This window comes from Oreochromis aureus, linkage group 14 (genome assembly GCF_013358895.1).
Source record: "Oreochromis aureus strain Israel breed Guangdong linkage group 14, ZZ_aureus, whole genome shotgun sequence".
Lineage (NCBI taxonomy): Eukaryota > Metazoa > Chordata > Actinopteri > Cichliformes > Cichlidae > Oreochromis > Oreochromis aureus.
Genome location: NC_052955.1, coordinates 34,598,274 through 34,621,884, shown reverse-complemented (window position 1 = coordinate 34,621,884; position 23,611 = coordinate 34,598,274). Strand labels below are relative to the sequence as shown.

Here is a 23,611-nt window from a genome sequence, read left to right as displayed (position 1 = left end):
CACCCTCTTTGTACTGATACTTCTTGTCAGTGGCAGCCGGCTTGGGAGGATCCGGCTGAATGTTCTCAGCATCCAGCTTGTCCTCCTTGTCCTCCCAGGTTAAGTCTGCCTCCTCTTGGGCAGGGGGAGCAGTGGCAGGGGGCTGGGGCTCTGGTGCTGGTACTGGCTCAGGCTCTGGTGGAACCACTTTTTGCTGCTTAGTCAGAAAAATCAGTTTGGAATTTAGAAACGGGTCAAGCTCATATTTATGAGATTAATTAAGACATTACAGTAAAAGTCAGCAACTACAGTTCATCCTATGTGGCTGGAAAGGGTTGATGACTTAAACTAGTTTCTTTTCAGCTTCAGTGCATATGGAGTATTTGCAGATTAGTTACAACAGGTAAGAAAAGTATGAGAATGAATGAACAAATACATCATTGATCACATACCTCCTTAAAGGCATCCAGGAGGTCTCCTACTGCCTCCTTTTTGTTTAGATCCTTCATCTTTCTTTTTTTCTTTGGCACAGACACAGCAGCTAGAGAAAGAAAGACAGGCAGGCTCAGAGGAGCTTAAAAATACCGCATCTGACAGAAAACCTGAGGATGACTCGATTCTCAGTTTGTAGAAAGCAGAAACAAATGACTAAAATAAAGTTGGGGAAGTGACTGACCTTGCATAGTAGTTTCTACAGGGGCAGGGGTGACTGTCTGTGGGGGAGGAGGAGGAGTGTCTTCCCTCTCCTCTGCTGTAGGAGGGGGAGGAGTGGGCACCTTTTCTGGGGTATTGTCAGCTTTTGAAACTGTCTCTGTAGGAGAAGAAGTCTCTTCCTTAGTGCTAGACTGGTGCACTGGAGTGTCTTCCTTAACATCCAGGGTCGCTGCAGGATCTGTTTCTGGAACCTCAGGCTGAGCAGGTGCTGCCTGAGGGGGTTCCGCTTCTTGAGCAGCGGGCGCAGGGGTTGAATGTTCAGCAGGTGGAGGTATGGCTTCTACATATAGTGCTGCCTGAGCGACGGTTGCAGATGTCTGTATTATCGGCTGCTGACTGATATCTGGTTCAGCTATGGGGCTGTCGTCACGTTCAGCTGTGCTGACGGCAGGCGCTTCGGGGTCTTGAGGGGCTGGGAGCGGCAGCCCGTTGGGTAGGCGGAGCTCCTCAGGCTGTGCAATTGGAGACTCCAGAGGGTCCTCTAGGTGACTTGGTGGTAACGTGACCGACAACCTTTCAGGCTCCAACTCTGCCACACCATTAGTGGAGGAAGGAGGAGTTTGGGGTGTGTCTACAGACATTACATTCTCTTCTGCTTTATTCTCCTCTTCCTTTGCCACCTCCTCTTTCACCTCTGTGGCAACATTGTCAACTTTGTTCAGTGCAGCAGAGGTGGGGACAGGATCAGGAAGGGGTGCAGGGTAGGCAGGTATCTCAGGTGCTGACTGGGGAGGGGGTGTAGGGTCCCTGTGAGTCGGAGGAGCATCCATCACATCTGGAACAGTAGGGCTCGATGCAAGTGCAGAATTAGTGTTAATAGGTGTGTTCTCAGCTTCTGACAGAGGAGCGGGTAAAGGAGTCTTAGTGTTCGTATCAGAGGTGTTAGCCTCTGTAGGGATGGAGTCGCCTTTGAAAAGTTCAGGGGTCTTTGCCACAGGTGGAGGCGTAGGTTTCCTTCTGTCATCTGGAGGGTCAAAGTCAGAAAAAAAAAAATATGACAGTTATACGGTCTACATTCATGTTTTTACAATTAACACTGAATACATCGTTTCTGAAAACAAGATATTCACCCACAGCCACTGGTCTGTTATGTGGGGACAATAAAGCTTTTTATGTTATATATCTATACCTCATTCAACCCCCCACCTTCTCTGTTTCCCTACACTTGGGCGAGCCACTCAGTGATGTTAACAACTCATTTTAACTCTGTTTTAATCCAACAGAGAGAATGGGACCAAGCAGCATGGATTTACTAGGACATCACTCATCGAGTGGTGCTTGATAGCAGTTGCGTGCACTTCAATGCGGATAACCCTACTTAACTTTAAGTGGGAAAAAAAAAAAAACAAAAACTAAGCTCTGTTTTAAAGAAAAGACAAAATAAAAAATGCCATGCTGACTGCTCAAGATTCACCTTCTTGTTCACCACAGGGCTCCGCGATATAGCTGCTCACACAGACTAAAATCATGGATAAACAACTGAACAGTAAAAAGCCAATGTGTTTCAACTAAGAACTGCTTATTCCCACAGGCTGTGACTTAACACGCCTTTATATCCACATAGATGGCTTTTTTCATGAATCAAGTTTGGTCCCCAGTTACTTTAATAAGATATCCAAAGTAATGAAACATTAAGTCATACATAGCACAGGCTCTACCTTCCCTTTCTCCTCGCTTCTTTAACAGCTATTGCTGTTTACCGGCAGAAGTCAATCTTAACAATTAAGTAATCATATTAACTGGAAAACATAAACTGGAATCATTTCATTTTATAGTTGAATTTAAGACCTATTCAAAGTAAAGAATGGTTTTGCAAAGTACAAAAGGCTAAGCAGGATGCATATAAATAACCATTATAAAAATTGCAGTACTAAAATTCTAGTAAGTAAAATATGTATCAACTGTGCATTCAACTGTGTTCAAGACTATGCATGTGCCACTCACCTGGTCTAACCAGTGCTGGTATAGTAGCAGCTGAGACACTCTCACCGTTGGCCTGGGTCAATGACGTACTTTCTGATCCAGGTATGGCTGTCTGTTGGGAGACATACACGCAAACTAAAAGGTGAGCTTACAATTGAGGTCACTTTTTTCCCCCCATTTGGCAATTGGGGGGAAAAGAAAAAGAAAAAACAGGCTAAAATCCCAGCTTGTTTTACAAGGCACGTGTCAAAGTGCCAGTCAGTTTGATTTTGACAGATTGTAGTGTATCGGAAATGGCAATCTGCAGCATTCTTTCCAAGTAGTAACATGTGGACAGAGCATGTGAGTCAATTGTAGTCCTTTCTGTTTTATTTAATCTTAAACTAAATAAAGCAGAAAGTATTTTTTCTATATTTTAAAATGGACCTCAGAAAACAGTAGTTGTCAGGTAATGTCACTTTTAAGTGTTTGAGTTTGGAAAATTATAAAACGTAAAAGCGAACAGTGTGCTTGTATGGCCGCTCTCCTGAGTACTGTTAGTTAAGAATGTGGCACTGTGGCTCACCTGTGGTGGGGTTGGGGTGGAGCCACTACGGCCCCCTGACATAATCTCTTCTGTGATGTCTCGACCTCCTTGGTTTGGGTCTCTTATTCTGATCTGTGGAGGAAAGAAAGCAGATGAGCTGGTGTAAGTAAATAGAACAAAAGGTGAGGGTAAGGGACAGCAGGTAAATAACACAGACAAAGCTTTAGTTGAAACTAACTTCGAATGAAGAATAAAGGCAGGGGGGAAAAAAAACAAAAAAAAAAAAAAACTGCTTCCCGTGGTGAAGTGCCTACATTCGTCTTCTTTCACAGCCCTCCCTTTTGCTCTTACTCACTAGCTTGCCTCATTGAATGAAAGCTTCTTCACAGCCTGAACACTGAGGCACACAAAATCCAAACTCTAACCACCATGCAAATTCCTCTGCTGCCCAACTGAATGTGCTTCAGCCTCTGAGTCACCAGAAAAGCTGTCTGACTGAGCGTGAATTAAATTAAGCCAACTTGAAGCCAAACAGCGAAACAAAATTCCACTGCTGCTTTAAGCCGTTGTTGTTGCAAAAAGCCTGCTCACGTAAAGGCAAAACATAATCAGATCTGACAACAGAATGCATTCCTGTGTACACACTGCACTCTTCTTATACGTTACAAACACGTGTTTTCTCAATCACACAAAGTAACAATGAATTCAGGAGTCCAAATGCTGCGAACTTCAGTGACACAGGCCATTCCTAGAAAAGGATTAAACCGTTTGTAACACTTTTGCTCTCTGACCTACTTTTGACAGTATTAGCTCAACCATGCTGACCTTTACCTGATTCAGCCTGCTTGCAACTCCTCTCCCACAGTGTTACAAACCCCAGTGGGCCTCTATCATCCGAGGGCTGGAGTAACAGATCTGGCTGGCTTAGGGCTGGACTTTAAACCCCCACACCCCCCAAAAAAAAAAAACACGACAGAGGGTGGATAACAAGTAGCTTCTTCTCAACTTAGCTCCCACAATATAAATCCAGCACGAGACAGAAGAGCTATACGGAAGACAGAGCAGGGCTGGGCCTGACTCTCAGTACGCTGGCTAACGACTTGACCGTCTCTCATGTGCTAAGCAGAAGAGCAAAAAAAAAAAAGGATAAAGCAACTGGCCTTGTAAAGCTTTGGTATTGGAATGCGCAAACCCCCGCCCACAGAAACTAACAAACAGTTAAAGGGGCCAGAGTGTGAAGGAGGGGCATGGCAGGGAGAATGGGAGGGTTTCCAGGAACAAAAAGTTGTCAAATGAACAAGGGTTACCATAAGAAACTCCCCGTTTCCTCAACCCCTCTCTCTCTCTCTGTTCAGTCATCCTGCACACTCTGTGCAAGTTAGACTTTTTTCTGACTTTTGAGAGCAGAAAAGAAAACGTAGAATTGGAGCAGGAAGGGGGGGTGGAGTGCCACAGCAGCAGAGGAAGGCTGACTGTTTAGCCCTTCCGGCTCAAACGGGGGAGGAGACTGGTGGCCACGTGGAGCTGAGCTATGTGCTGACATGTCCTCCACCCCCCACCCCCCTGAACACTCTCTTTGACATGGGGTGATAGTGAGAGCACACAAACAGGGGAGTAGAGAAAAAAAATGGCATTTAGTTCTTGCAAGTCAACTGATATCCGATTTTTGCAGGGAGAGAACACTAGCAACAAACACTTTAAAAAGCTACAAACGCAGACACATGCACACACACCACTACCTCTGTGTGAAGCTACCTAAAGCTTTATCCATTGTTCACAGTAGACCCTAATTTCTGTCAATGTGCCCTGTACAAGACACCAAATCTCTTGGTGCTCCTTTAAAGCATGTCACTCCCGAAACTCAAGGAATCCAACTCTTGTAGTGTGCACATGAGCACACACACAAACCCCTTTATATTAACAGCCAAAGCACAATAAGGTGCAATTACAAGCAGATATTTTGTGTGATATTACCAATGACATTTATCATCTTGCAACCAGAGCTTCACATTTTGTGTGTCTCATAGACCATGTACAGTGGATCACTCACTTTTTCAGACTGAAAAAAGCAGCAGGTTACACTGTTCAGTCAAATGTAAGCATTGCTGCAGATGTCTCAGATGTAAAAGGATGGTGACACGAGAGGGGCTTGAGTTCACAGAGAGCTACCACATACCAGGCGAGGCCATTTTAGAGTGCAGGGGGAACACTAGACATTCTGTTGAATCAGGGAATACATTGTACAGCAGCTCAGCTATACAACATAAGAAGTTAAAGACAAGTTTATTAATATCTTTTTCAATCAGTAAACTGAATTCAGTGTCCCATTACAAGCCTGAATCATAACAAGCAACAAGAATGTTTCTGTATCCCATTGCATTGTGTTGAAACTGGATTACAATGACACAAAGGTGTAATACTTGCTCATAATGCTACAATGTGTCTCCAGTGACCATAAATTATCCATCTATCCATCCATCTATAAATCATGCAAAAGCTGCAGTAATACACTTACTCTAGCTGACCAATACTTCTAATATAATAATATAATATAATGAAATCAAAAGGGCAACAACATTTTTGACTCATCTCAAATCCAGTTGCAAGACACCACCTTCATTATCAAGGACCTTGATTGCTGATAATGAATATGAAGCTTTCATCAACTTTAGCACACGGTTAAGTTCCCCTGTCTTTAAAGCAGGGATTATACATGGGTCTGTTCGGGTCCCAGTGATTTAAATGATATCATCGCATAAAAGTGTCTAAGTACCTGCATGTTTTTTTTGACTGCGCAGACACCTGTCCGTGTCCGCAACTGAGCATAATATCTAGAGTTAATAATATCTATTTTTGTATGTGATACCCAAAAATTCTTGTTGGATATCACATGCAAAACCTAAAATCATTACACTGTACAGCTATAAAGCTGTGGCTGTTTTTTTTTTTAAAGTAATATGTAGTTTTTAGTATGAAGATAACATAAATGAGATGGTCATGAACGTCTATTGTGAACATTTGACCAGGTGCAGCAACAAGATTGTCAGGGTGTGACCACCTCCCTCTTCAGCATTTCAGAAGTCATTCATTCATAATTTTTTTGCCCGGATTGTTTGAGTGTTGTGTTCACTTTTTTTATATAAGGTCTCCTCTTTTATAAATTGCAGGGATTTTTTTTTGCTGATAACATAATTACTTAAGATTATGTTAAGTCTGTCTAGAGAGACATGTGGTGATGTTGCATAAAAGCAAATGTAATTGAGGATACACACAAGTCATAAGCAGGTAAAACACATATCCTGTATCACATGCATCTCAAAGCAGCACAGAGTTTGATGTGTGGCACATTTTTGGATGAGGAATGCTGACTGTACCTGTTTGCGTTCCCGTTTGGTAGGGATGTGCTGGGCAGGCTGAGGGGGTGGCTGTGGTTGTTGAGGTGCAGGATTCATAATAACGGGTCCTGCCTGGACCGAGGGGGTGAACTGTGGCTGTGCAGGGTAGTAGGCCCCTGCTGTGAATCACAGACAGAAGAATGTAAACCAAGTCATATTGACTTAACATAAACACATCAACTTAAAACACATACCACTTAAATAAATACCTTGCTTGTGGTTACCAGAGAGCTTTTTGTATATTTTCATTTCGGATTCATTTCAATTAATGTCAAGAGTGAGTTTGCTCGCTTCAGTTTAAGTTTGAACGTTTAAACATGAATGTTTTAAAGGTTTCTCAGGCTGATTGTGTTGACAAATTTAACTGAACTTGTAGCCCTTTTTCCTAGTACCTCCTCGCTCACCTTGCCTTGACTTGACTTTTTGGGGGATTTCTGAAACACCAATTAGGTGGTAGTACCTGGTACCAGGTACTTTTTTAGTACCTACCTACTCGGCCGGGGTTCCAAGTGATCTGACGTGATCTGAAAAATGTGATGTCAGACTGCATGCCACCGATTAGCTAGTTAGTGGTGTCACACGATGTGTGATGAGAACGTCTCCTTCACAAAAATCAAAACCATCATTTTTCAAACCCAGCAATGATGGAAACGGCTACAGAAAAACACCGGGGTGTGAGAGTCTGTCAAAAAAGGCATACACCGAGCAGCAGGAACATCATCGCCTCGGTGTCTCCATTGGTGTGGTATCCGTGTAGCATACAAATGATGTCACAAGCTACATTGCTATAACAATGCCATGCACATTAGGTGGTAGTCGATCGTAATGGAAAATGACCAAAACTGTGCCTATTTTTCGCAAGGTTGCCATAACAACAATTACCATTTTCACCAATTTTCAACGAATCCCTTTTCCCCCAATAGCAGAATAATGATTTTGTATAAAACAAATTAAGATAAATGAAAAATTATAACAACTCAAAAATATGAAAAATGACTTAGTTCATGTAATGTAATATTAGGGTGAAATATTATATTTCAGCACTTAAAAAAGGGTAAATGTCTCAAACGCTTGCAGCTCCTTATTTTACAAACAGTAGCTAAGTTAATAACATCAAGTATCAGGTGATTTTAATTACTTATTTTGCTGGGAATAAATAATTCAATTAACTTCTTTCAGTAGAGATTTGCTGGAATAGAAACAACTGCCCCAAATCAGCATTTCACCAAATGCAACAGTTAAGCAAACATGGTACCAAGAAGAACTCCAAGTAGGTTTTCAGACCATGACACAGCAGTCTGCTGTGTCATGGTCTGCACTGGTGATCTCATAAGGAATTAAATACTTATCACATTCACAAACTTGCCAAGAAAGCTGCTGCCAGTGTGACGCCCTCCTAAAGAGCAAGCAAACGCTTTTTGCATACCTGGTCAATAATGTCAACAAGACATAAAACCACTCAGTGACATTACCTGGCCGTGTAACTGGCCTCAGCTACAGTTCAAAATCAGGTGTAGCCCACTTTTACAACTTAGACTAAAAACAAAACAAACAAAAACAAGAAGAAAAAAAAACCAAACTCTAAACTGAAGAGGCCTCTCTTTCAGGTTGGGAGTAGCTAGCTCCTGCTCTGCTTCTCTCCCCTGCTGCATGCATTACAGTCTAACTCACATTACTGAGTCTGCATTGTTGCCCAGAAGCAGCACAGCCTAAATATAGTCAAAAACCCACACCGGCTGGGGGAAGACTGCGTGCGACAGGGAAAGGGAGGGAAGAAAGTGAGCGAGAGAAGGACAGAGAGAGGGAGAGAAGGTTCATAAAAGCAGAAAGGCAGAAGGCGGAATGAGACTTGGACAGTATCCCAATACTGTAAATAAGAGACCTGAGATATGACTCAAAGCACAAAAGTTTGCCATAAGAGGGGGATGGGGGGCTACAAAGAGAGACCGTCTAGACAACACCTACCCTCAGAGTCCTCCTGCTCTCGAGAACCAAGGTTGCCCATGTTGAACTGCTGCAGAATGTAAAGACTGTACAGAAATACAATTTAGAGGGGGTTTTCTCTTTAAACCCCCTCTCTGACTTTTTTCCCTGTCCTCTCTACAGGTGCCCTCTCAGAATGACTTCTTTTAGTCCTCAGCCCTCCCTCTTCCAGCGTGTCTCCATTTTGCTCCTCCCTCTGACCTTCCTGATTCCTCCCCACCTCCCTCCCTCCTCTTGAGTATAGTGGCAGACAAACTAAACTGTGCCATTCCGAGTGGCTCTGACTTCCCTGAAGACTCCTCTACCTCTCCATCACAGGCATGTTATCTGATCTTTGGTTAACACATAAGAGTCAAACGGATCTGGGGTGTGGGTGTGTGTGTGTGTGTGTGTGTGTGTGTGTGTGTGTGTGTGTGTGTGTGTGTGTGTGTGTGTGTGTGTGTGTGTGTGTGTGTGTGTGTAGGAGGGGGGCTGTTTCTATGTATGTGGGATGAGCTGAGCTAAACAAATCTTGGTGGAGTGTTAAAAATTGTCACTCTGTCTCTCTCTCACTCACTCTCTCAGTACTGTGTATGTGTGTTTTCAGAAACACTCCACCACATAGAGGGCTGCAAGGAGGGAGGCAAAATGATATTCTGGGATTATAACTATGCAGCTTATGACGAACATAGATCTTAAGAGGGCAAAAAAAACATTACTTCCACACATGAATCCCTTTCTTGGCTCAACACATCTTCATGAAGCAAGCAGCAGTGAAGTCAAGGTCCTCAGCCGCCAGGTTTAAAGAGCCATGTCTTACAGTCACTGGACAGTTATTTTATGTCATGTGCCATCTGATTTCACGACATGCCAAGGGACTGTCAGAATGACTGATGCAACAAACGCGCAGAAGATTATTTTCAGTGTCATAATAAACATGAAATCAGCAAACCAGGAGAACATGGAAGCCTCACACAGGAAGCCTCTGGCTGACCAGGAGGTTTTGACTCAGTTTTCTTGTTGTCAGGTAATACAAAAACCTGCTACACCACCCTGTTCTACCACTGACACAGGGAGGTGTAGGAATACAGTTAAACTATAAGAATACGTTTGAACTTGCTGATATCATCCAAGACCACATCGACATGTCAAATCCTAACCGGACACTAGAATTCATTCTCTTGTCTGTAATCTGAAGTGTCATATTAATGTATCCTCCTGATTAAATTTTTCTCACGACCAGTAAAATTACTTTGGATTGCTCCTTTAATCAAAAGGGGGACAAAACCCCAAAGGTATGTGTGTCTACTACCAGAACTGAACCAGGGATCGTTTGCTTGTTAGGCCAATGTGTACAAACTGTCCATAAAACAAATGTAACCATTCAAGGCCACTCCTACTAAAAAGATGTTATCCTCAAAATGCCTGTTAACAGTAGCAAAACTCAGAACAGAATAAATAACACACATTTTCCACACTGACTTCTCTTATAAGCAAAGACATGAATGTAATGGCCTGTTTATGGTCACCGCACTGGTTGTACCACACACCAAATGTGACAAGACCACTGTCCCGTCATAATTTATAGTGATGCCAAGGGTGCGCCACACTTGCAGAGTGTGTGTTACCGAAGGTTTCTCCAGAAACTCTCTGCTTTTCAGGCCTTCACGACATCTGTGTAATCTGAGCCCTTGTTATGATATCAGTGGAAAAAAAACACAATATGATTATACATTCCAACCCAGTGTGCCAGGCTACAAAAGTGGACAGGTCCACGACTGGCCAAAATGACACCAAAGAGCAGCTCGCAATGGCATTTGTGACAACATTTTCAGAGTGTGTTTGTTTGTTTTGTGAGGGTTACAGTGGTGGGTATAAATATGCCTTCAGTCAAACACACACAGACTGCTGTTCAGAAAGGAACTGCAAAATATCTGAAAATATAAATTTAGATATGCCAAACATGTGAATTTACCATAAATTAATGCAGAAGTCCACCAGACCTTCACCTCTATACAGTTTAACTGTCCCATGCACAACCCAGCACACACATACTCCACATTCAAGAGCAAATAGTGGCACATGAGCAGTCTCATAGGAAGGATTGTGTTTTTAACCGGTCTGCATTGAGGCCTCTGCATTCAGTTCAACAAAGACAACACATAGTTCAAATGCCTGGTAGGAGGAGGTCAGCAAGTTTGTTTCAGGGCATCACTAGTTTTTATGGTCCAATGACACACAGTTACCACTAGATGGAGGCACAGCACGTGTGATCAGCAATAAATGTGTCTGTTGCAGTTATACTCAGTAGATGTGGAACAAAATGACTATGAGTAAATGTAAAATGAGGACATGTTTGTGTGTATTAAATATAATCATTGAAGGCTTTTATACTGTTATATACATAAATTTTACCTCTATTGCTAAGTGCAGATTTCTAAGGATGCTGTTGTGGGCCCATTTTTACATAACCACTTTGACACGAATAGTCAGCAACTTTAAACTTTTTGGGGAATGCAGCCACACCCATCAATAGGAACACAGTGCGCCTTGTAACTGCAATTCATTGTGGTCATATGGTTCATGCTGGCTGAGAGAAGGTTATCTTTGCTGATTTTTCTCTCTCTCTGACGGTCTGGAAAATCGTCGCTGCTTTTTGCTTCTGAAGATTATAACACCTTATACTCGACTCCTGTTCATTCTCATTTCATGTTAGCCAGAAGTGTCTCGCACAAAGAGATGCATAAATAATGAGTGGGTGGCAGGGAAAAGATGAATGTAATTAACAGAAATCTCAGAAGCGTGTAGTTTATTAAGGGAAGACGGTTGTTTTCTTGTAAACACTTACATGAAGACAAACACTAAAAGACTAACAAGTCAGAATTCCTAAAAAAAAATAAAAATAAAAAAAAGACTTCAGCTAAAGGCTCAAAAAAAGATCACTGTGCAAGTTGTGAGCAACTACTACTGAGGATTTAATGACATGTTACACAGGTCACTGGCTTCCTGTAAAATGTTGCATTAATTTCTAAGATTCTGCTTCTTACTTTCAAGTCTCTTGATAATCTTGCACCCCCATCTCTCTCTAACTTTTTCACATTGCAACTCTTTCCATTACTGAGATCCTCCTCCTATGTTACTCTTATTATAACAGCTGTTTGTCTGACCACCATGGGCTTTAGAGGTTTCAGCCAAGTAGCCCCTCATCTTCGGAAGTCTTGCCCACGGCACAGTCACTACTCTGACAGTCTTCCCATCTTTAAAGCCAGTCTTTAAACACATCTTTTTAAGCTTCTCTATTCCGTTTGATTTTAGTTTAAGACGTATTGACTTTTTACCATACAGTGTTTTCCTATTGTTATTTTATCTATACTTAGATATACTTTTGTTTAATTGCTTCTAAGGGCTCCTTGAGTATCTTGAAAGGCACCTATAAATAACAATTATTATTTTGGGTGGGTTTTTTTTTTTACTTGCCATTTTCCTCTCCTCTCAGCCTTCCTATTTAAATTTTGTTGGAACTCGTCCTTGTGTTTCATTACAAAGCGTACTATCCATCTTCATAATTGTTTTTCTCTCCAACTGATTTAGTCTGCCAAGTGTAAAAATGGTGCTTGTTACTAGATGAGTGGCACAGATGAGACTCCAGGTAAAACCTCTTACCGTAAGTACCATATTCTGCAGGGCTTGTGCCTGGGTAATAGCCTGGGGTGCCTGTTGGGACTGGGAACTGCTGAGGTGTGGGAACATAGGTTGGTGACCGGTACTGAGAAGGCAAACCAGAGAGAGGGTGGAAGATAGGAAGAGAAGATAAATGGAGAAAAACAAAACAAAACATCATTAGATACAGATATAGATCATTAAAGTTGTAGAAGCAAAAAAATGTGAACAGTTTGGAATTACAAGGATTTCTAAAACTGTTACTCTTTTTCAGATCATGCCAACCTCTAACATGGGCTAAAACTTGAATGTTATAAAAACTATAAAGAATTCTGCCGTCAGTCTTTGGTTTGTCGTTCCCTCATTGACTACAAGCAGCCTCAAACCATAAGGATCCCTCCATGATGCTTTACAGTTGGGAGGGAGGTTGTGTAATACAATTTTCTTGTTTCCTTTCAGAAGACTTCATTAGAATCTGAATTGCAAAACTAATGTAATGAAAAAAGTAATCTGCTTTTTTGTTACTTCTCCAAATAAGCAATCCATTACTGTTGTAATGTTGCTACATTTTCCTGTTCCTTCTTCTTTTTTTTTGTATTTGTGCGCTTGCTTTCTAATTTTAGTGAAATGGGACACCCTTCACATTTTGGAAGTATTTGTGTTACTGTGTGGCTAGATTAAACTATGTGAGACACAGCTTCAAAACTCTGGTGGTATGTTGAGGAGAAAATACTACAAACTGGCTATGCAATAAGGTGAAATTAATACACTCAGGTGCTTTTCTCAGTACTGTGACATATTGGTACTCATCTGTATCTCACTGTACAACCGTATAGTGACAATAAAGGCATTCTATTCTATTCAAAAGAGGTTAGTACATTATACAAAGCTGCCATCTTTCAAATGTAGTACGGCAGGAGACAGTTCGCCTCAGAAGTTTTCTTGTGTCTGAAAATAATTGAATAATGACTTTTTTTTGTCGTTAAGATGTGCAAACGGACAGAAACCAAATTGCCTTTATTTATAAATGAGAAGCACCTCTATAACCCACACATCCAAGTAGCAGCAAATGGGTATCTCCAGACACCAGCACATTTTCACACATTCGGATAAGAAGACCAGACCACATTTCGTGAGTAATCAAAGTAGAAATCTTGGTAATTTCTGCAACAAAATTACAAATGCCACTGCGCCATTAACAACTTTGAGCAGTTTGAGTCACTAAGCCTGATTTTGTGGATGCAGGGTTTACAGAATTTATCTAAACAAAAAAAAAAATGCATTTTTTTAATAGAGCTAACAAACTTACATTTTCAATTTAATTCAATTTTATTTTTATAGCACCAAATCACAACAGTTGCCTCAAGGAGCTTTATATTGTAAGATAAAGACCCTACAATACAATACAAAGAAAACCTCTAGCAGAAACAAAAAAACAAACAAACAACAAAAACAAAAAAACAAAAAAAATCAAAACACACAAGTTGTGCCCCCTACCTGTGACTGTATGATGTAGGCAGGTCCCTGTGGCGAACTGGGGAAGGGCAACTGTTGCTGGGGGATCATCATCATTTGGGAGCCAGGGCCTGCCTGGTAGACGTGGGTGGGGGTCACAGGCCGAGGAGCACTGCTGGGTGGGACACCTCTTGGCCCACTGCTGGGAGGCAGGTTGGGCCTGTTGGGGTAGTAGGGCTAAGAAGATGGCAGAAAAGCAAAGGTGAAGCAAGTGTGGGTTGTGAAAAAGACAAGAAATATGGTGTGATGGACCACAGAGAAGAAAGAAAAACTAAACCTGACCATTTGCTACCTCTCTGAAACCTCTGACATAAATAAATGCCCTTTGCATTATTTTATCTCTTGGACCCAGGGAAACTAGCTTGTTCAGCCTAATAATAAGCTCATAGTGTGTTTATGAATCTGTGGCTCGACTCCAACTGGAAACATATTGGCCCTGTCTGCCAGCAGAGATAAAGCAGTTAATGCTGGTTCATTCACAGCCTCCTCATTGACATTCTGCTGCTGGCCTGGGAGCTAACTGCCGTAGCCAGAAAAATGACACCAAGCCAACAAAGCACAACACTGCCAAATATTAGGCTCACACATATGCACTCCTCGAGAGGGTGAAAGAAGGGAGAAGTGGAGGGAAAAACTGGAAGGAAAGAGAAAACCTGAGTTACCTGTAGCGACCTGAAGCTTCCCTTCAGCAGCACAAGCACAGATCACACATAGACACACATCCAGTAGAAGCAAGAAGAAGGTGGGAAGAGAAAGAGTGAGAAAAAGAAGGCATGACAATCAGTTAGAGGAAAGCGCCCAGAAACCATCTGATCTTAGCCAAGCAGTGAATTAACAAGCAGCATGCAGAGAAAAGGCACAATAGTGTATCCCAGTGAATCAGGCCTAGCTGCTCTTAGAAAGACTTAAGACAGAAACTTTCAAGAGAAGGTGCGCAGTAATGACAACCTGCTGTTCCACTTTAACTAATCAGTCTCCTTACATGTTTGAAATGTTGGTCCAACATTTATGCATTTTATTATAAAACATACCCCAAATGCAATTTAATTTTTACCACAGTAAATTCAATATTTACTTAAAACATTAATTTCAGTTATCATGAAGTTAATTTTGCATTACTGGGCAATGTTAATTACATAAACGTAAAATGTAAAATAAACATAAAATGTTAAAAATATTATCATGTAGTCTCTGAATCAGGAACTACCAGTTCGTGGTCATTTTATTTCTGAAATCTTGGCCTTCTCCACTGCTTCTCACATGCATTAAAATGGTAGAAATCCCCCTCCCACCCTTAAGTTAGTCAGCTGTGCTGTTAGTACCTGTTGATGTATAGGCCGGGGCCCGGGGGCAAACTAGAGGAGGAGAGGCAGACAGAACAGAGATTAAAGACAAAAGCTCAAACTCCATGCTTCACTCCCCACTAACAGGTTATTTCAGTTCTGTACGTTTCCAACTGCAGATCATCATGTGAAAATGGCTTTTATAGCATGTGCTTTTTCTTAGCTTGCCCTATATTTTTTTTTATTAAAAATTATTTAATTTTAAATGAATGAATGATACTTACAAGGCTACATACAAAATATTACAGATCTGATATAAATGTATTAATCAAGCCGTCTTTAAGCTGATTGCATTTACTCAACTCAATCAGGGGCAGTAAGAAACAAAAGAATTTAGATCATATAGATTAAGCTCCAATACTTCATAAGACATGTAATGAAGACCAAAGTGACTGTTTACATTTCGCAGAGCTGGAGGAAAGTTTGCAAACAGACATGCAGGCATTCTAAGAACCCTATAAGTTTAGGATAGTGCCAGTGAGTAGACGTTTTGCAAAACTGCACAATAGCATTTTTTACCCTGCGTGGTTTGTCTGGACTGATCAGATGCAAGAGTTAGAAATAAACAAAAATATTTGCATTGCACCACAAAAATGAACTTGTGTGGAAAGCAATGAATCCTTCATAAAGGTTTCTTTTATAGGTTTTACTAATTTGTAAATTGTCATGCTAGTGACATTTTCCCTGAAATGTCATTTCAGGGAAACAGTCGTTTCTGAGGAGTGAGCAGGCCTACCTGTCGGGGTTGTGGTGTTGGGTTCATTTGTGGAGGTTGGGTGGCAAACACTACAGACGGGGGCTGCCCAGGGGGGAATGAGGGCTGCAAAAGACAGGAAGTGAGAACAACAGCAGAAGAGCTTTAAGAGAGCCAAAAAGGTGAGGACGTAGAGTCCCACAACTGTGTAAAGGCTTTACTGTTTATATTACAGACATCTTTTCCGATTTATGTTTATGGGGTGTAGAAAACCGGCAAGTAAGTACTTTATTGCCATTTTTTAGACAAAGTAAAAGACACAAAAACACCAAAATAAATAAAATCACAATTAAAAATAACAGTGCTGAGCTGGATAGGTACAAAGATGCCAGAGGCTATTCTGGCCCCTGACAATGTGATGGCAAGACTGTATAAAGACAGCATTAGTCATAGACATCGTTCCAGTTAATTACTATGGAGGACATCAACTGCTGTGGGACTTTCCACAGTATCGTCAAAAAACAAGACTTGCGTCTGCTGCAGCTATCCTCTATCAGAGAACCTCTATTGTTGAGTGATCTACTTTTCATTATCTTCACAAAGCACTTGAACGACTGCCCTGTCTCTTTGAGAATACACAGTGAGAAAGAAAAACAACACCCTTGTAGAGCCAATATGCAGAGTTAAGTAGCGTGGCATCTTACCTGTGAAAGGCCGGGGGAAGGGGCAGGGTGGGGAGTGGATGGGGGTCCCGTTATAGGCTGTGGTGCTTTATTCATTTCATGGAGTTCTGCATGGGGAGGCAGATGTGGACCTGTGTACAAGTCTGAGAAAAGAAATGACCAAAGGGTTAAACTGGTCTTTGGTGATTATGTTACCTGCCATTTCAAAGGTTATGTCACAACGGTAACACAGTGGATTACACAGTGTATTACAGTGGATAGCAGTAGCAGTATACCTGAAGTCTTACATTTAAAAAAAAAAAAAAGTGAGAGCCTTCACTAGACTTACATTTATAAAACCTTTAAGGTCCAAGTGTGGTTACGCTGGGTGTTATTTTCCCTAAAAGTCAAAGACAAAGACAAACCTTAACAATGACCAACATATCAGCTTGCATCACATTTTAAACTTTACAGCCATTACTTTTTAAACAGCTGCCTGACAAACAGGCTGGAAAAATATATAAAGTATACAATATCCAATTCCACACTAATGTAATTGTAAAATATTTATCACCACCAGCACATTTGCAATGAAACATCTCTTGTTTTGGTTTAAGTACAAAGGCTGAGATACTCAACGATAAGACAAAGAAACATAAAGCTAACAAAGCACTGAAGCAGTTTTTACCTTTAAAAGCTAGCCAGGTAACATTGTCTTCCATGCACTTTCTGTTTAACAGCACACATTTTCTGAATGTGAAAACAGTTCAATAGTTTTCTGACTTGAAACATGTTACATTTCAATTATAGTCCTACGTAAAACTTTACTGTAAAAATTAAAAAATAATATTTGAAAAACATGTTTGCCAAACAATAGCCAATAAATTGAATTTGAGCACTCGTTTACAGTAAACCTGAAGTGTTATACCTCATTGTGTTGCAAGATAAATTAACCCCACTGAACAACCGCTAAGTACAGCCTTACCTTGAACAGTTCCGCGGACATCCGTGTAGTAAGTACCTTAGACACTGCATATGTTTAAGACACTTAAACAAATCGGTGCTACAGAGCGAAAACCCACAACTCTACCTTCCAACATGCTAGGAGTGAGAAATAAACTGCCAGACTGTCTGCTATCAACAACAGCAGTCTTTACGGAGTAAGCAAGAAGAATTCAACCAATGGCGTGTCGCTGTTCCCTAGCCACACAATACCTGTTAAAATATGCTAAGTTCCCACCCCCCAGCGGCAGTCGTCTAACCTGTCGCTATGGACTCCCAACAGCCCCATTGGGCTTCCAGCTGTGTAGTAGCCCTAGGCCAAACTGTGAGTTTTCTTGTGGACCAAAAAAAACAACAACCCCAAAAAGTATTTGTGTGTTGTCTGAATCCCCAATACCGATAGAGTAAAGCAGCAGAATATTTGTGAAGAAAAAAAAGGGGGGAAATGATTGATTGTGTGCATCCTAAATAAGTGGAGAAACTCTTCAAATGAACAAGTTTATATTAATGACAAAGAAACACTTTTGCAGGTTTGTACAGTGGTCCACTATCAGCACTGACACCAATCTACTGTAAAAGATCAATGCTGCTAACCAAAGTTGAACTGTTTTAAAATTCAGGGAGCATGAATCAGCTCACACCTACCAGAACAATTCTGTGTACAACAACAGATTGCCATTGTCTATTGTTCCAACTGCTCGGTCTCTGAAATGTGCTCTCCATTTAGTCTGATCACCACATGATGATACACTCAAACAAAACAGTCACCCTGCTAACTAAATGGTCATCTCCTTATGTCATACATAGTAAGATACATAGTAAGATTTCTCCTTAGCTTATATAGTCTTCACTAATAATAAATGCATCTGGTATTCATAGCCCAAACACTACATTATCGCTATCGCTGTCACTGACACACACACACACACGCTCTTTTTACTGATACACATACACAAGTACTCACACTCAGAGGCAGCAGAATAAAAAGCCTGAGTCATGATGATTCAGGATGTTTGTTTTTTTTTTCAAAGAGGAAATCACACTACAGAAACAGTTGTAATCACCACTGTTTCCATGACTATAACAATACACAAATGCAAGGGGACATAAACCCAATCAGTTTCAACAAAGAGGGTTTCTATACCTCCAGGTGAAATCCCTGACATTGATCGAACTATTCACACCATAGTGGAGCTGCAGAGCTTTAAGGAAGGCAGCAATATAAGTGAGGAAAGAATGCAAAAGGGTGATAGGCGGCAGTTCACAGGCTCATCCATGGAAAGACTGTTAGGCTTACCTGGGCTGGCTTGAACCAAATGCTAAGTAAACAATCTCAGGGCTAAAAGAGAGCCTCAGACTAAAAAGCTACCTACTCCAGTAATTTTGCATCACACTGAAGCGGTTTTCACACATGTGCAGCAGCCCTTAACTTTTCAGCACAGCCCCAGACAAAGGTGTGAGTGAGAGGGCAAAGTCTCCCCAGTATAAGGTCTATTTGATTTCAGACTGTGATGTTGTGAGGAAAGTCCAGGTAAAAGTCTGGTGAGATCATAGTGAGCAAGCGGCCCTGTTTCCTAACACGCTCTGCCGACATCATGTCTAATACTATCACTGCATGCGCCATGTCAGAAAGAGCATCTGTAGATAATGTCATAAACCACATTATCCAACTCCAAGACTCCAAGGAACATGTTTCACAGCAGTTCAGAAATTATCTGTCTATACCAACAAGCACAAAGACACAGATTACACGACTAGGAAAATAGCCATTCTCTAAATCTACAGCTCGCTTCATACCTCTGCGATTTGCATGAAAAACAAATAACAAGCTTTATCAAATGGCCATGAAGAAAATAAATTCCATTATTTGGATGCATTTCCAGTCCTCCATTTCCTTAACAATATACCATTATAGCTTTCACCAGACTATCCTATTTTAACTAGGCAATAAGATCTCCATGGGGGAAATATGGTCTATATTGCAGTTTGAATCTCAGCTTCAAAACTGTTACAACCCAACAAATGAACAGTCACATACACTGGGTATGCAACAGTAGCATGATAAAATTCAGATTTTAACAGCACAGCAGCTGTTACCAGCACATGTAATTCTTTAAATATGTTGAATTACCACTAGCAGTTTAGCTCCATATCTTTGTTTTCTTCCAGATAAGGGTTATGTGATAGAGGGAAGGATATGTAGATACTTAGAAGATCCAATCAAGCAGCAAACACAAACTGCACTGTTTATAACAGACTCACTTTCTGTCCACTAAAATTAAAATGCATCTGGGTTTTTTTTTTTAAGTCAAGTGAGCTCAGCAACATGTCTTAAAATTGTATATAATCCAGTAATGAATTGCTGAAATAAGTGTTCACATATTAAAATCTGAAGCACCAAAAATAAACCCAGGAATAGCCTACTGTACAAGCAAAGATCCCAGTGGTCGACCTTTCTTGCAGGAATGTGGGTTTTTTGTTTTTGGGTGGGGGTGGGGGGCAGAGGAAAGTCATCCACACCGCCACCGAACCCCACCCCATCCCCTTATAACACACAGGCCAGTCATTTGAGCTTCTCTGACATGCAGCACTGTGGAAATTTAGCCAGCACGACTGATGGGGAAACATGCTCCTTCAACAGTTACATAAACTTCTGCTGTCGGTAACCAAAGTTTGCTGCTAGTGAAGTTGGCTGTCATGTCTCCTATAAAGGGTGTAACCACTGTCTGTGTTTGAACACACATGATTTAGACTCCCTTTACCCAGAGCGACATTACTGTAAATCAACTGTTTACTGAACCTAAAAAAAAAAAAAAAAAAACCATCTGCATTTAGAACTAGACAAACTTTCCTGCCTGGGGGAGACAGCGGTGGAAAAAACAACCAAAGATACAAGAATGCAAGTCACATTTTCATGCTTGCAAATACTATAAACTAAACCACTCATCTCTCAGGCTTTTGCACAAAGCCTATTTGCAAATGCACATGACCTTAGTAACTTAACTTTTGTACACATTTTATTGGCAGGTACAAACGTCAGGCCACAGTCAGAGGCACTGTGTAGTCTGTTGTGATAATGTGGTTCAAAAAGCTCCAGCAGTGGCAGGCTTCGCTGGATCACTTTAATGCTCAACGACTATAGTTTTAATTCAGTATGCAAGGACAACAACATGCTTATTTTGCAAAGTTGTGTTTTTGTTCTGCCATTTATAGACAGGACCAACACACTTAGAAGAAATTAGGTCAATATTCAAGTTCACTGACCTAAGCAGAAAGGTAACAGGAAATAAACTGTACTGTGCTGCTTCTCCCAGAGACAGTCCAGAGATTTAGAATAGCACTTACAGAAAGTTGGGGCATTACAAGAGAAACACTCAAAGCAGAGGCTGATATATTCAGAAGTCTCAGGACTGAGTTGAGATAGATGCAGCCACGGCAAATGACCAAACCACAACCATGCTGGTCCCCTGACCGGGAAACCAAAGAACACTGCACACTCATTGCCTAATGCTTTATTACAAGCTACTGCTGTTTTTCCCTCCTTTTGGACTCTAATGACAACCGTAATTTATAAAATAACATCATTCTGTATTTGATAAAATATGAAAATGGTGACTGAAAGGAAAGCCTTTAAAGACGTCATAGAGCAAGGAAGCAAAGGGCTGTTTTCACAAACAATTCTCTACAAATGGACCCTTTAGTAAACATGGGAGTCACACTGTCTTGGCCATTAGAATGAATACAGATTTAGACCACTTCCATACTGGCTTCACTTCAGACCAGGAAGTTGCATCCATTTTTTGAAATACAGTCTTTGATTAGGAGCTACAGGAAAAGCTGCATTACCACATTTTCCACAAATCTGCTCAATATAACTTCATTTATACAATCCCCATTGAAAGCTTGCAGCTTTTTACCATCATCTTGTTTCTGCTTCTCCTTTCAAGGGTCGCCACAGCAGATCATCTGCCTCCATCTTACCCTCATGTGTCACACTGACCATCAACAGGTCCTCTTCCACTACATCCATCCTCCTTTGAGATCTTCCTCTTTTCCTCCTGCCAGGCAGCTCTGTATTCAACATCCTTTGTGCAGTATATCCACTATCCCTCCTGCACACATGTCCAAACCACCTCAGTCTTACTCGTCGCTCTTTTTACTATTACACTTCCATTTTTTTGTTGAAGCCCTAACCCTGCTCATACTTTTCAAGTTTATCTTGTCAGACATTACAAATTTCCATTCAAGTCACTGTTTTCTCAGCCTGGTTAACAATTCCTCTGACAAATATTTATTTTCTTAAGTGGAGTGAATTAAACAGTATGGATGAAACAAACAAAACAATACTTTACAGTCTGTACTCCGCTGTTGACACTGACCAATAATCATCCCATTTGAGCATCAACAGTCTGTGACAAGCAGACATCCCACTCTGAGAATGATTACAGTTAGAACGTAGCTGCAGTGACACAGCATCACGCCAGCACAGCCTGTCTCCTCCCTCCCCTTCTCGGTCCGGTCCCCATGTTCCTCTGGTAACACTCTGCCAAAACCCACACATGCCCAGTCTCCAGGCTTTCAAATTTCACAACAGGATGCTCGGCGGTATCCTTATGTCAGGCAAACTGTGAGAAGCTGGCTCCATGTGTTTGTCTGCTGTGAGTTTTATTCATTTCCTCCAAATAAAGCTTGTCTGAAACCACTGCATAGCAAACATGAATGTTCACTGATAGAGACAAGACAGACAGTAAACACCTGCCTGTATTAACTATATAGACTGTATGCCATCTATAAGAAACAGCATCCATTTTGGACCCACATTCCCAGATAAGGTCACATGCTTGCAGTCCTCAACATCAGCCTGGTGTTTGCTGCAGTAGACGAAGTGATCATCAAAAGGTTTAAATGTGAACATACCACCAATACCAGCCTTTGACTGTCCCCCACCATCTGACACAGATACAGCAGCATGTCAAGACAATGGTCTGTCCAAACTGTGAGACACTTTTGCTTTGACACAGGGGCGTGTCAGTGTTTACGCGTGCACCAAACACACGACAAACGCATCTATTCCCATGTTATTTACAGTAAACGCATATTCACGCACAATAGAAGCTGCCCTAAACATCTGCAAATACAAACCCGCTGCTGCTGCTGCTGTATGTTATGCAGTTAGCCATGCTGCTAACTTTCCTAGGCCCAACCTCGATCTACCACGTGGTTTCTCCTGCTACTGGCGCGATGCACAGCCCAGCTGCCGGCTTCACGCCAGCCACACCTCAGCCGACAGCACATACGACAACCATCTATTTCACGTACAGCACAAAGCATAAACGTCCAACAACGTGTAGAGGAGGCAGCAATGAAGACAAGCGTGACACAGGTCGGATCTAAGGAGGAGAAATACTAACCCGGTCGAGCTGAGCAGGTGGCTCCTGGTTATTAGCTCGTTGGTTCAATAGCTGCTATAGCTTTAGCTATATGAGGATAAACAGCGCGGCAGTGATGCCAGTGGTGTCGTGACAGTGATGAATACTGTAACTAACCCGAATGAGTCAGACACCTCAGTTTCATTTTGCAGCCAAACATCTCGCTCAGTTCTGACAACCTACGCTTACACCGGTGCAGTACAGGGGATGGAGAGAGGAAATCCCAGATTCTCGTGTGGCTTATCTCCCACTGCAGTTGACAAGTTAAAAGCACAGTGATCCGTCTACTCAACCACTCAGGCTCCAAAACACATTGTCCAGTTTCTCTTCATTCCTGGAATTGGAGTTGTAGCATTTGTTTTGCTCATGAAGAAAAAGACTCTTGCTCCATGTATACATCCAGATCTTTAAATCAGCTTTACATGCTTGCCCAACGCAGTGGATTGCTGCCGGCACCAATCATCATCACATGGTTTCAGGTGTCAAGCTCTCAGTATCCATGTTATAATACATACATTAAACGATTACAGTCATCTCTTTATGTAAAGCCGGGCAGCCAAAAAGGTGTAAAGGAGTTCTAATACTTTCAGTCGGGAGCTTGGCACTTCGGCAAAACACGCCTTCACCAGCCAAAAGTAGTTTCGCTGCTCACGTATCTATGTAGGCTACTTTGTAGCTAGCCTACAAACGGTTCAATAGCTAGCAGGAGAATTTACGTTTACCGGCGAAACAGCACTGTGACACGACAGTCTGTGTCACTTTTCTTATATGATATAGTACACATAACATAATGTATGTCCCCGAATC

At 41.5% G+C, this 23,611-nt stretch overlaps 1 protein-coding gene across 10 annotated transcripts in view; it reads right to left on the bottom strand.

The window, feature by feature from the left end:
- LOC116316828 (eukaryotic translation initiation factor 4 gamma 1) overlaps positions 1 to 23,611 on the bottom strand; it is a 36,664-nt gene that overhangs the window by 12,539 nt on the left and 514 nt on the right. For 2 of the 10 annotated variants that reach the window (XM_031735468.2, XM_031735472.2), the window contains exons 2-13: positions 16,723 to 16,773; positions 16,416 to 16,537; positions 15,754 to 15,837; positions 14,997 to 15,029; positions 13,657 to 13,851; positions 12,163 to 12,265; positions 6,517 to 6,656; positions 3,182 to 3,274; positions 2,638 to 2,728; positions 656 to 1,657; positions 432 to 520; positions 4 to 196 (exon numbers count right to left, since the gene is read on the bottom strand). In XM_031735468.2, coding sequence (XP_031591328.1) covers positions 4 to 196; positions 432 to 520; positions 656 to 1,657; positions 2,638 to 2,728; positions 3,182 to 3,274; positions 6,517 to 6,656; positions 12,163 to 12,265; positions 13,657 to 13,851; positions 14,997 to 15,029; positions 15,754 to 15,837; positions 16,416 to 16,490 — 2,098 coding nt within the window. In that variant the 5' untranslated portion in view covers positions 16,491 to 16,537; positions 16,723 to 16,773. Of the gene's footprint in view, positions 1 to 3; positions 197 to 431; positions 521 to 655; positions 1,658 to 2,637; positions 2,729 to 3,181; positions 3,275 to 3,973; positions 4,290 to 6,516; positions 6,657 to 8,502; positions 8,708 to 12,162; positions 12,266 to 13,656; positions 13,852 to 14,996; positions 15,030 to 15,753; positions 15,838 to 16,415; positions 16,538 to 16,722; positions 16,774 to 17,358; positions 17,378 to 22,517; positions 22,562 to 22,786; positions 22,998 to 23,611 lie in introns of those variants that run through there. The other 8 variants (XM_031735471.2, XM_031735475.2, XM_039622800.1 and 5 more) reach the window with 7 other exon arrangements.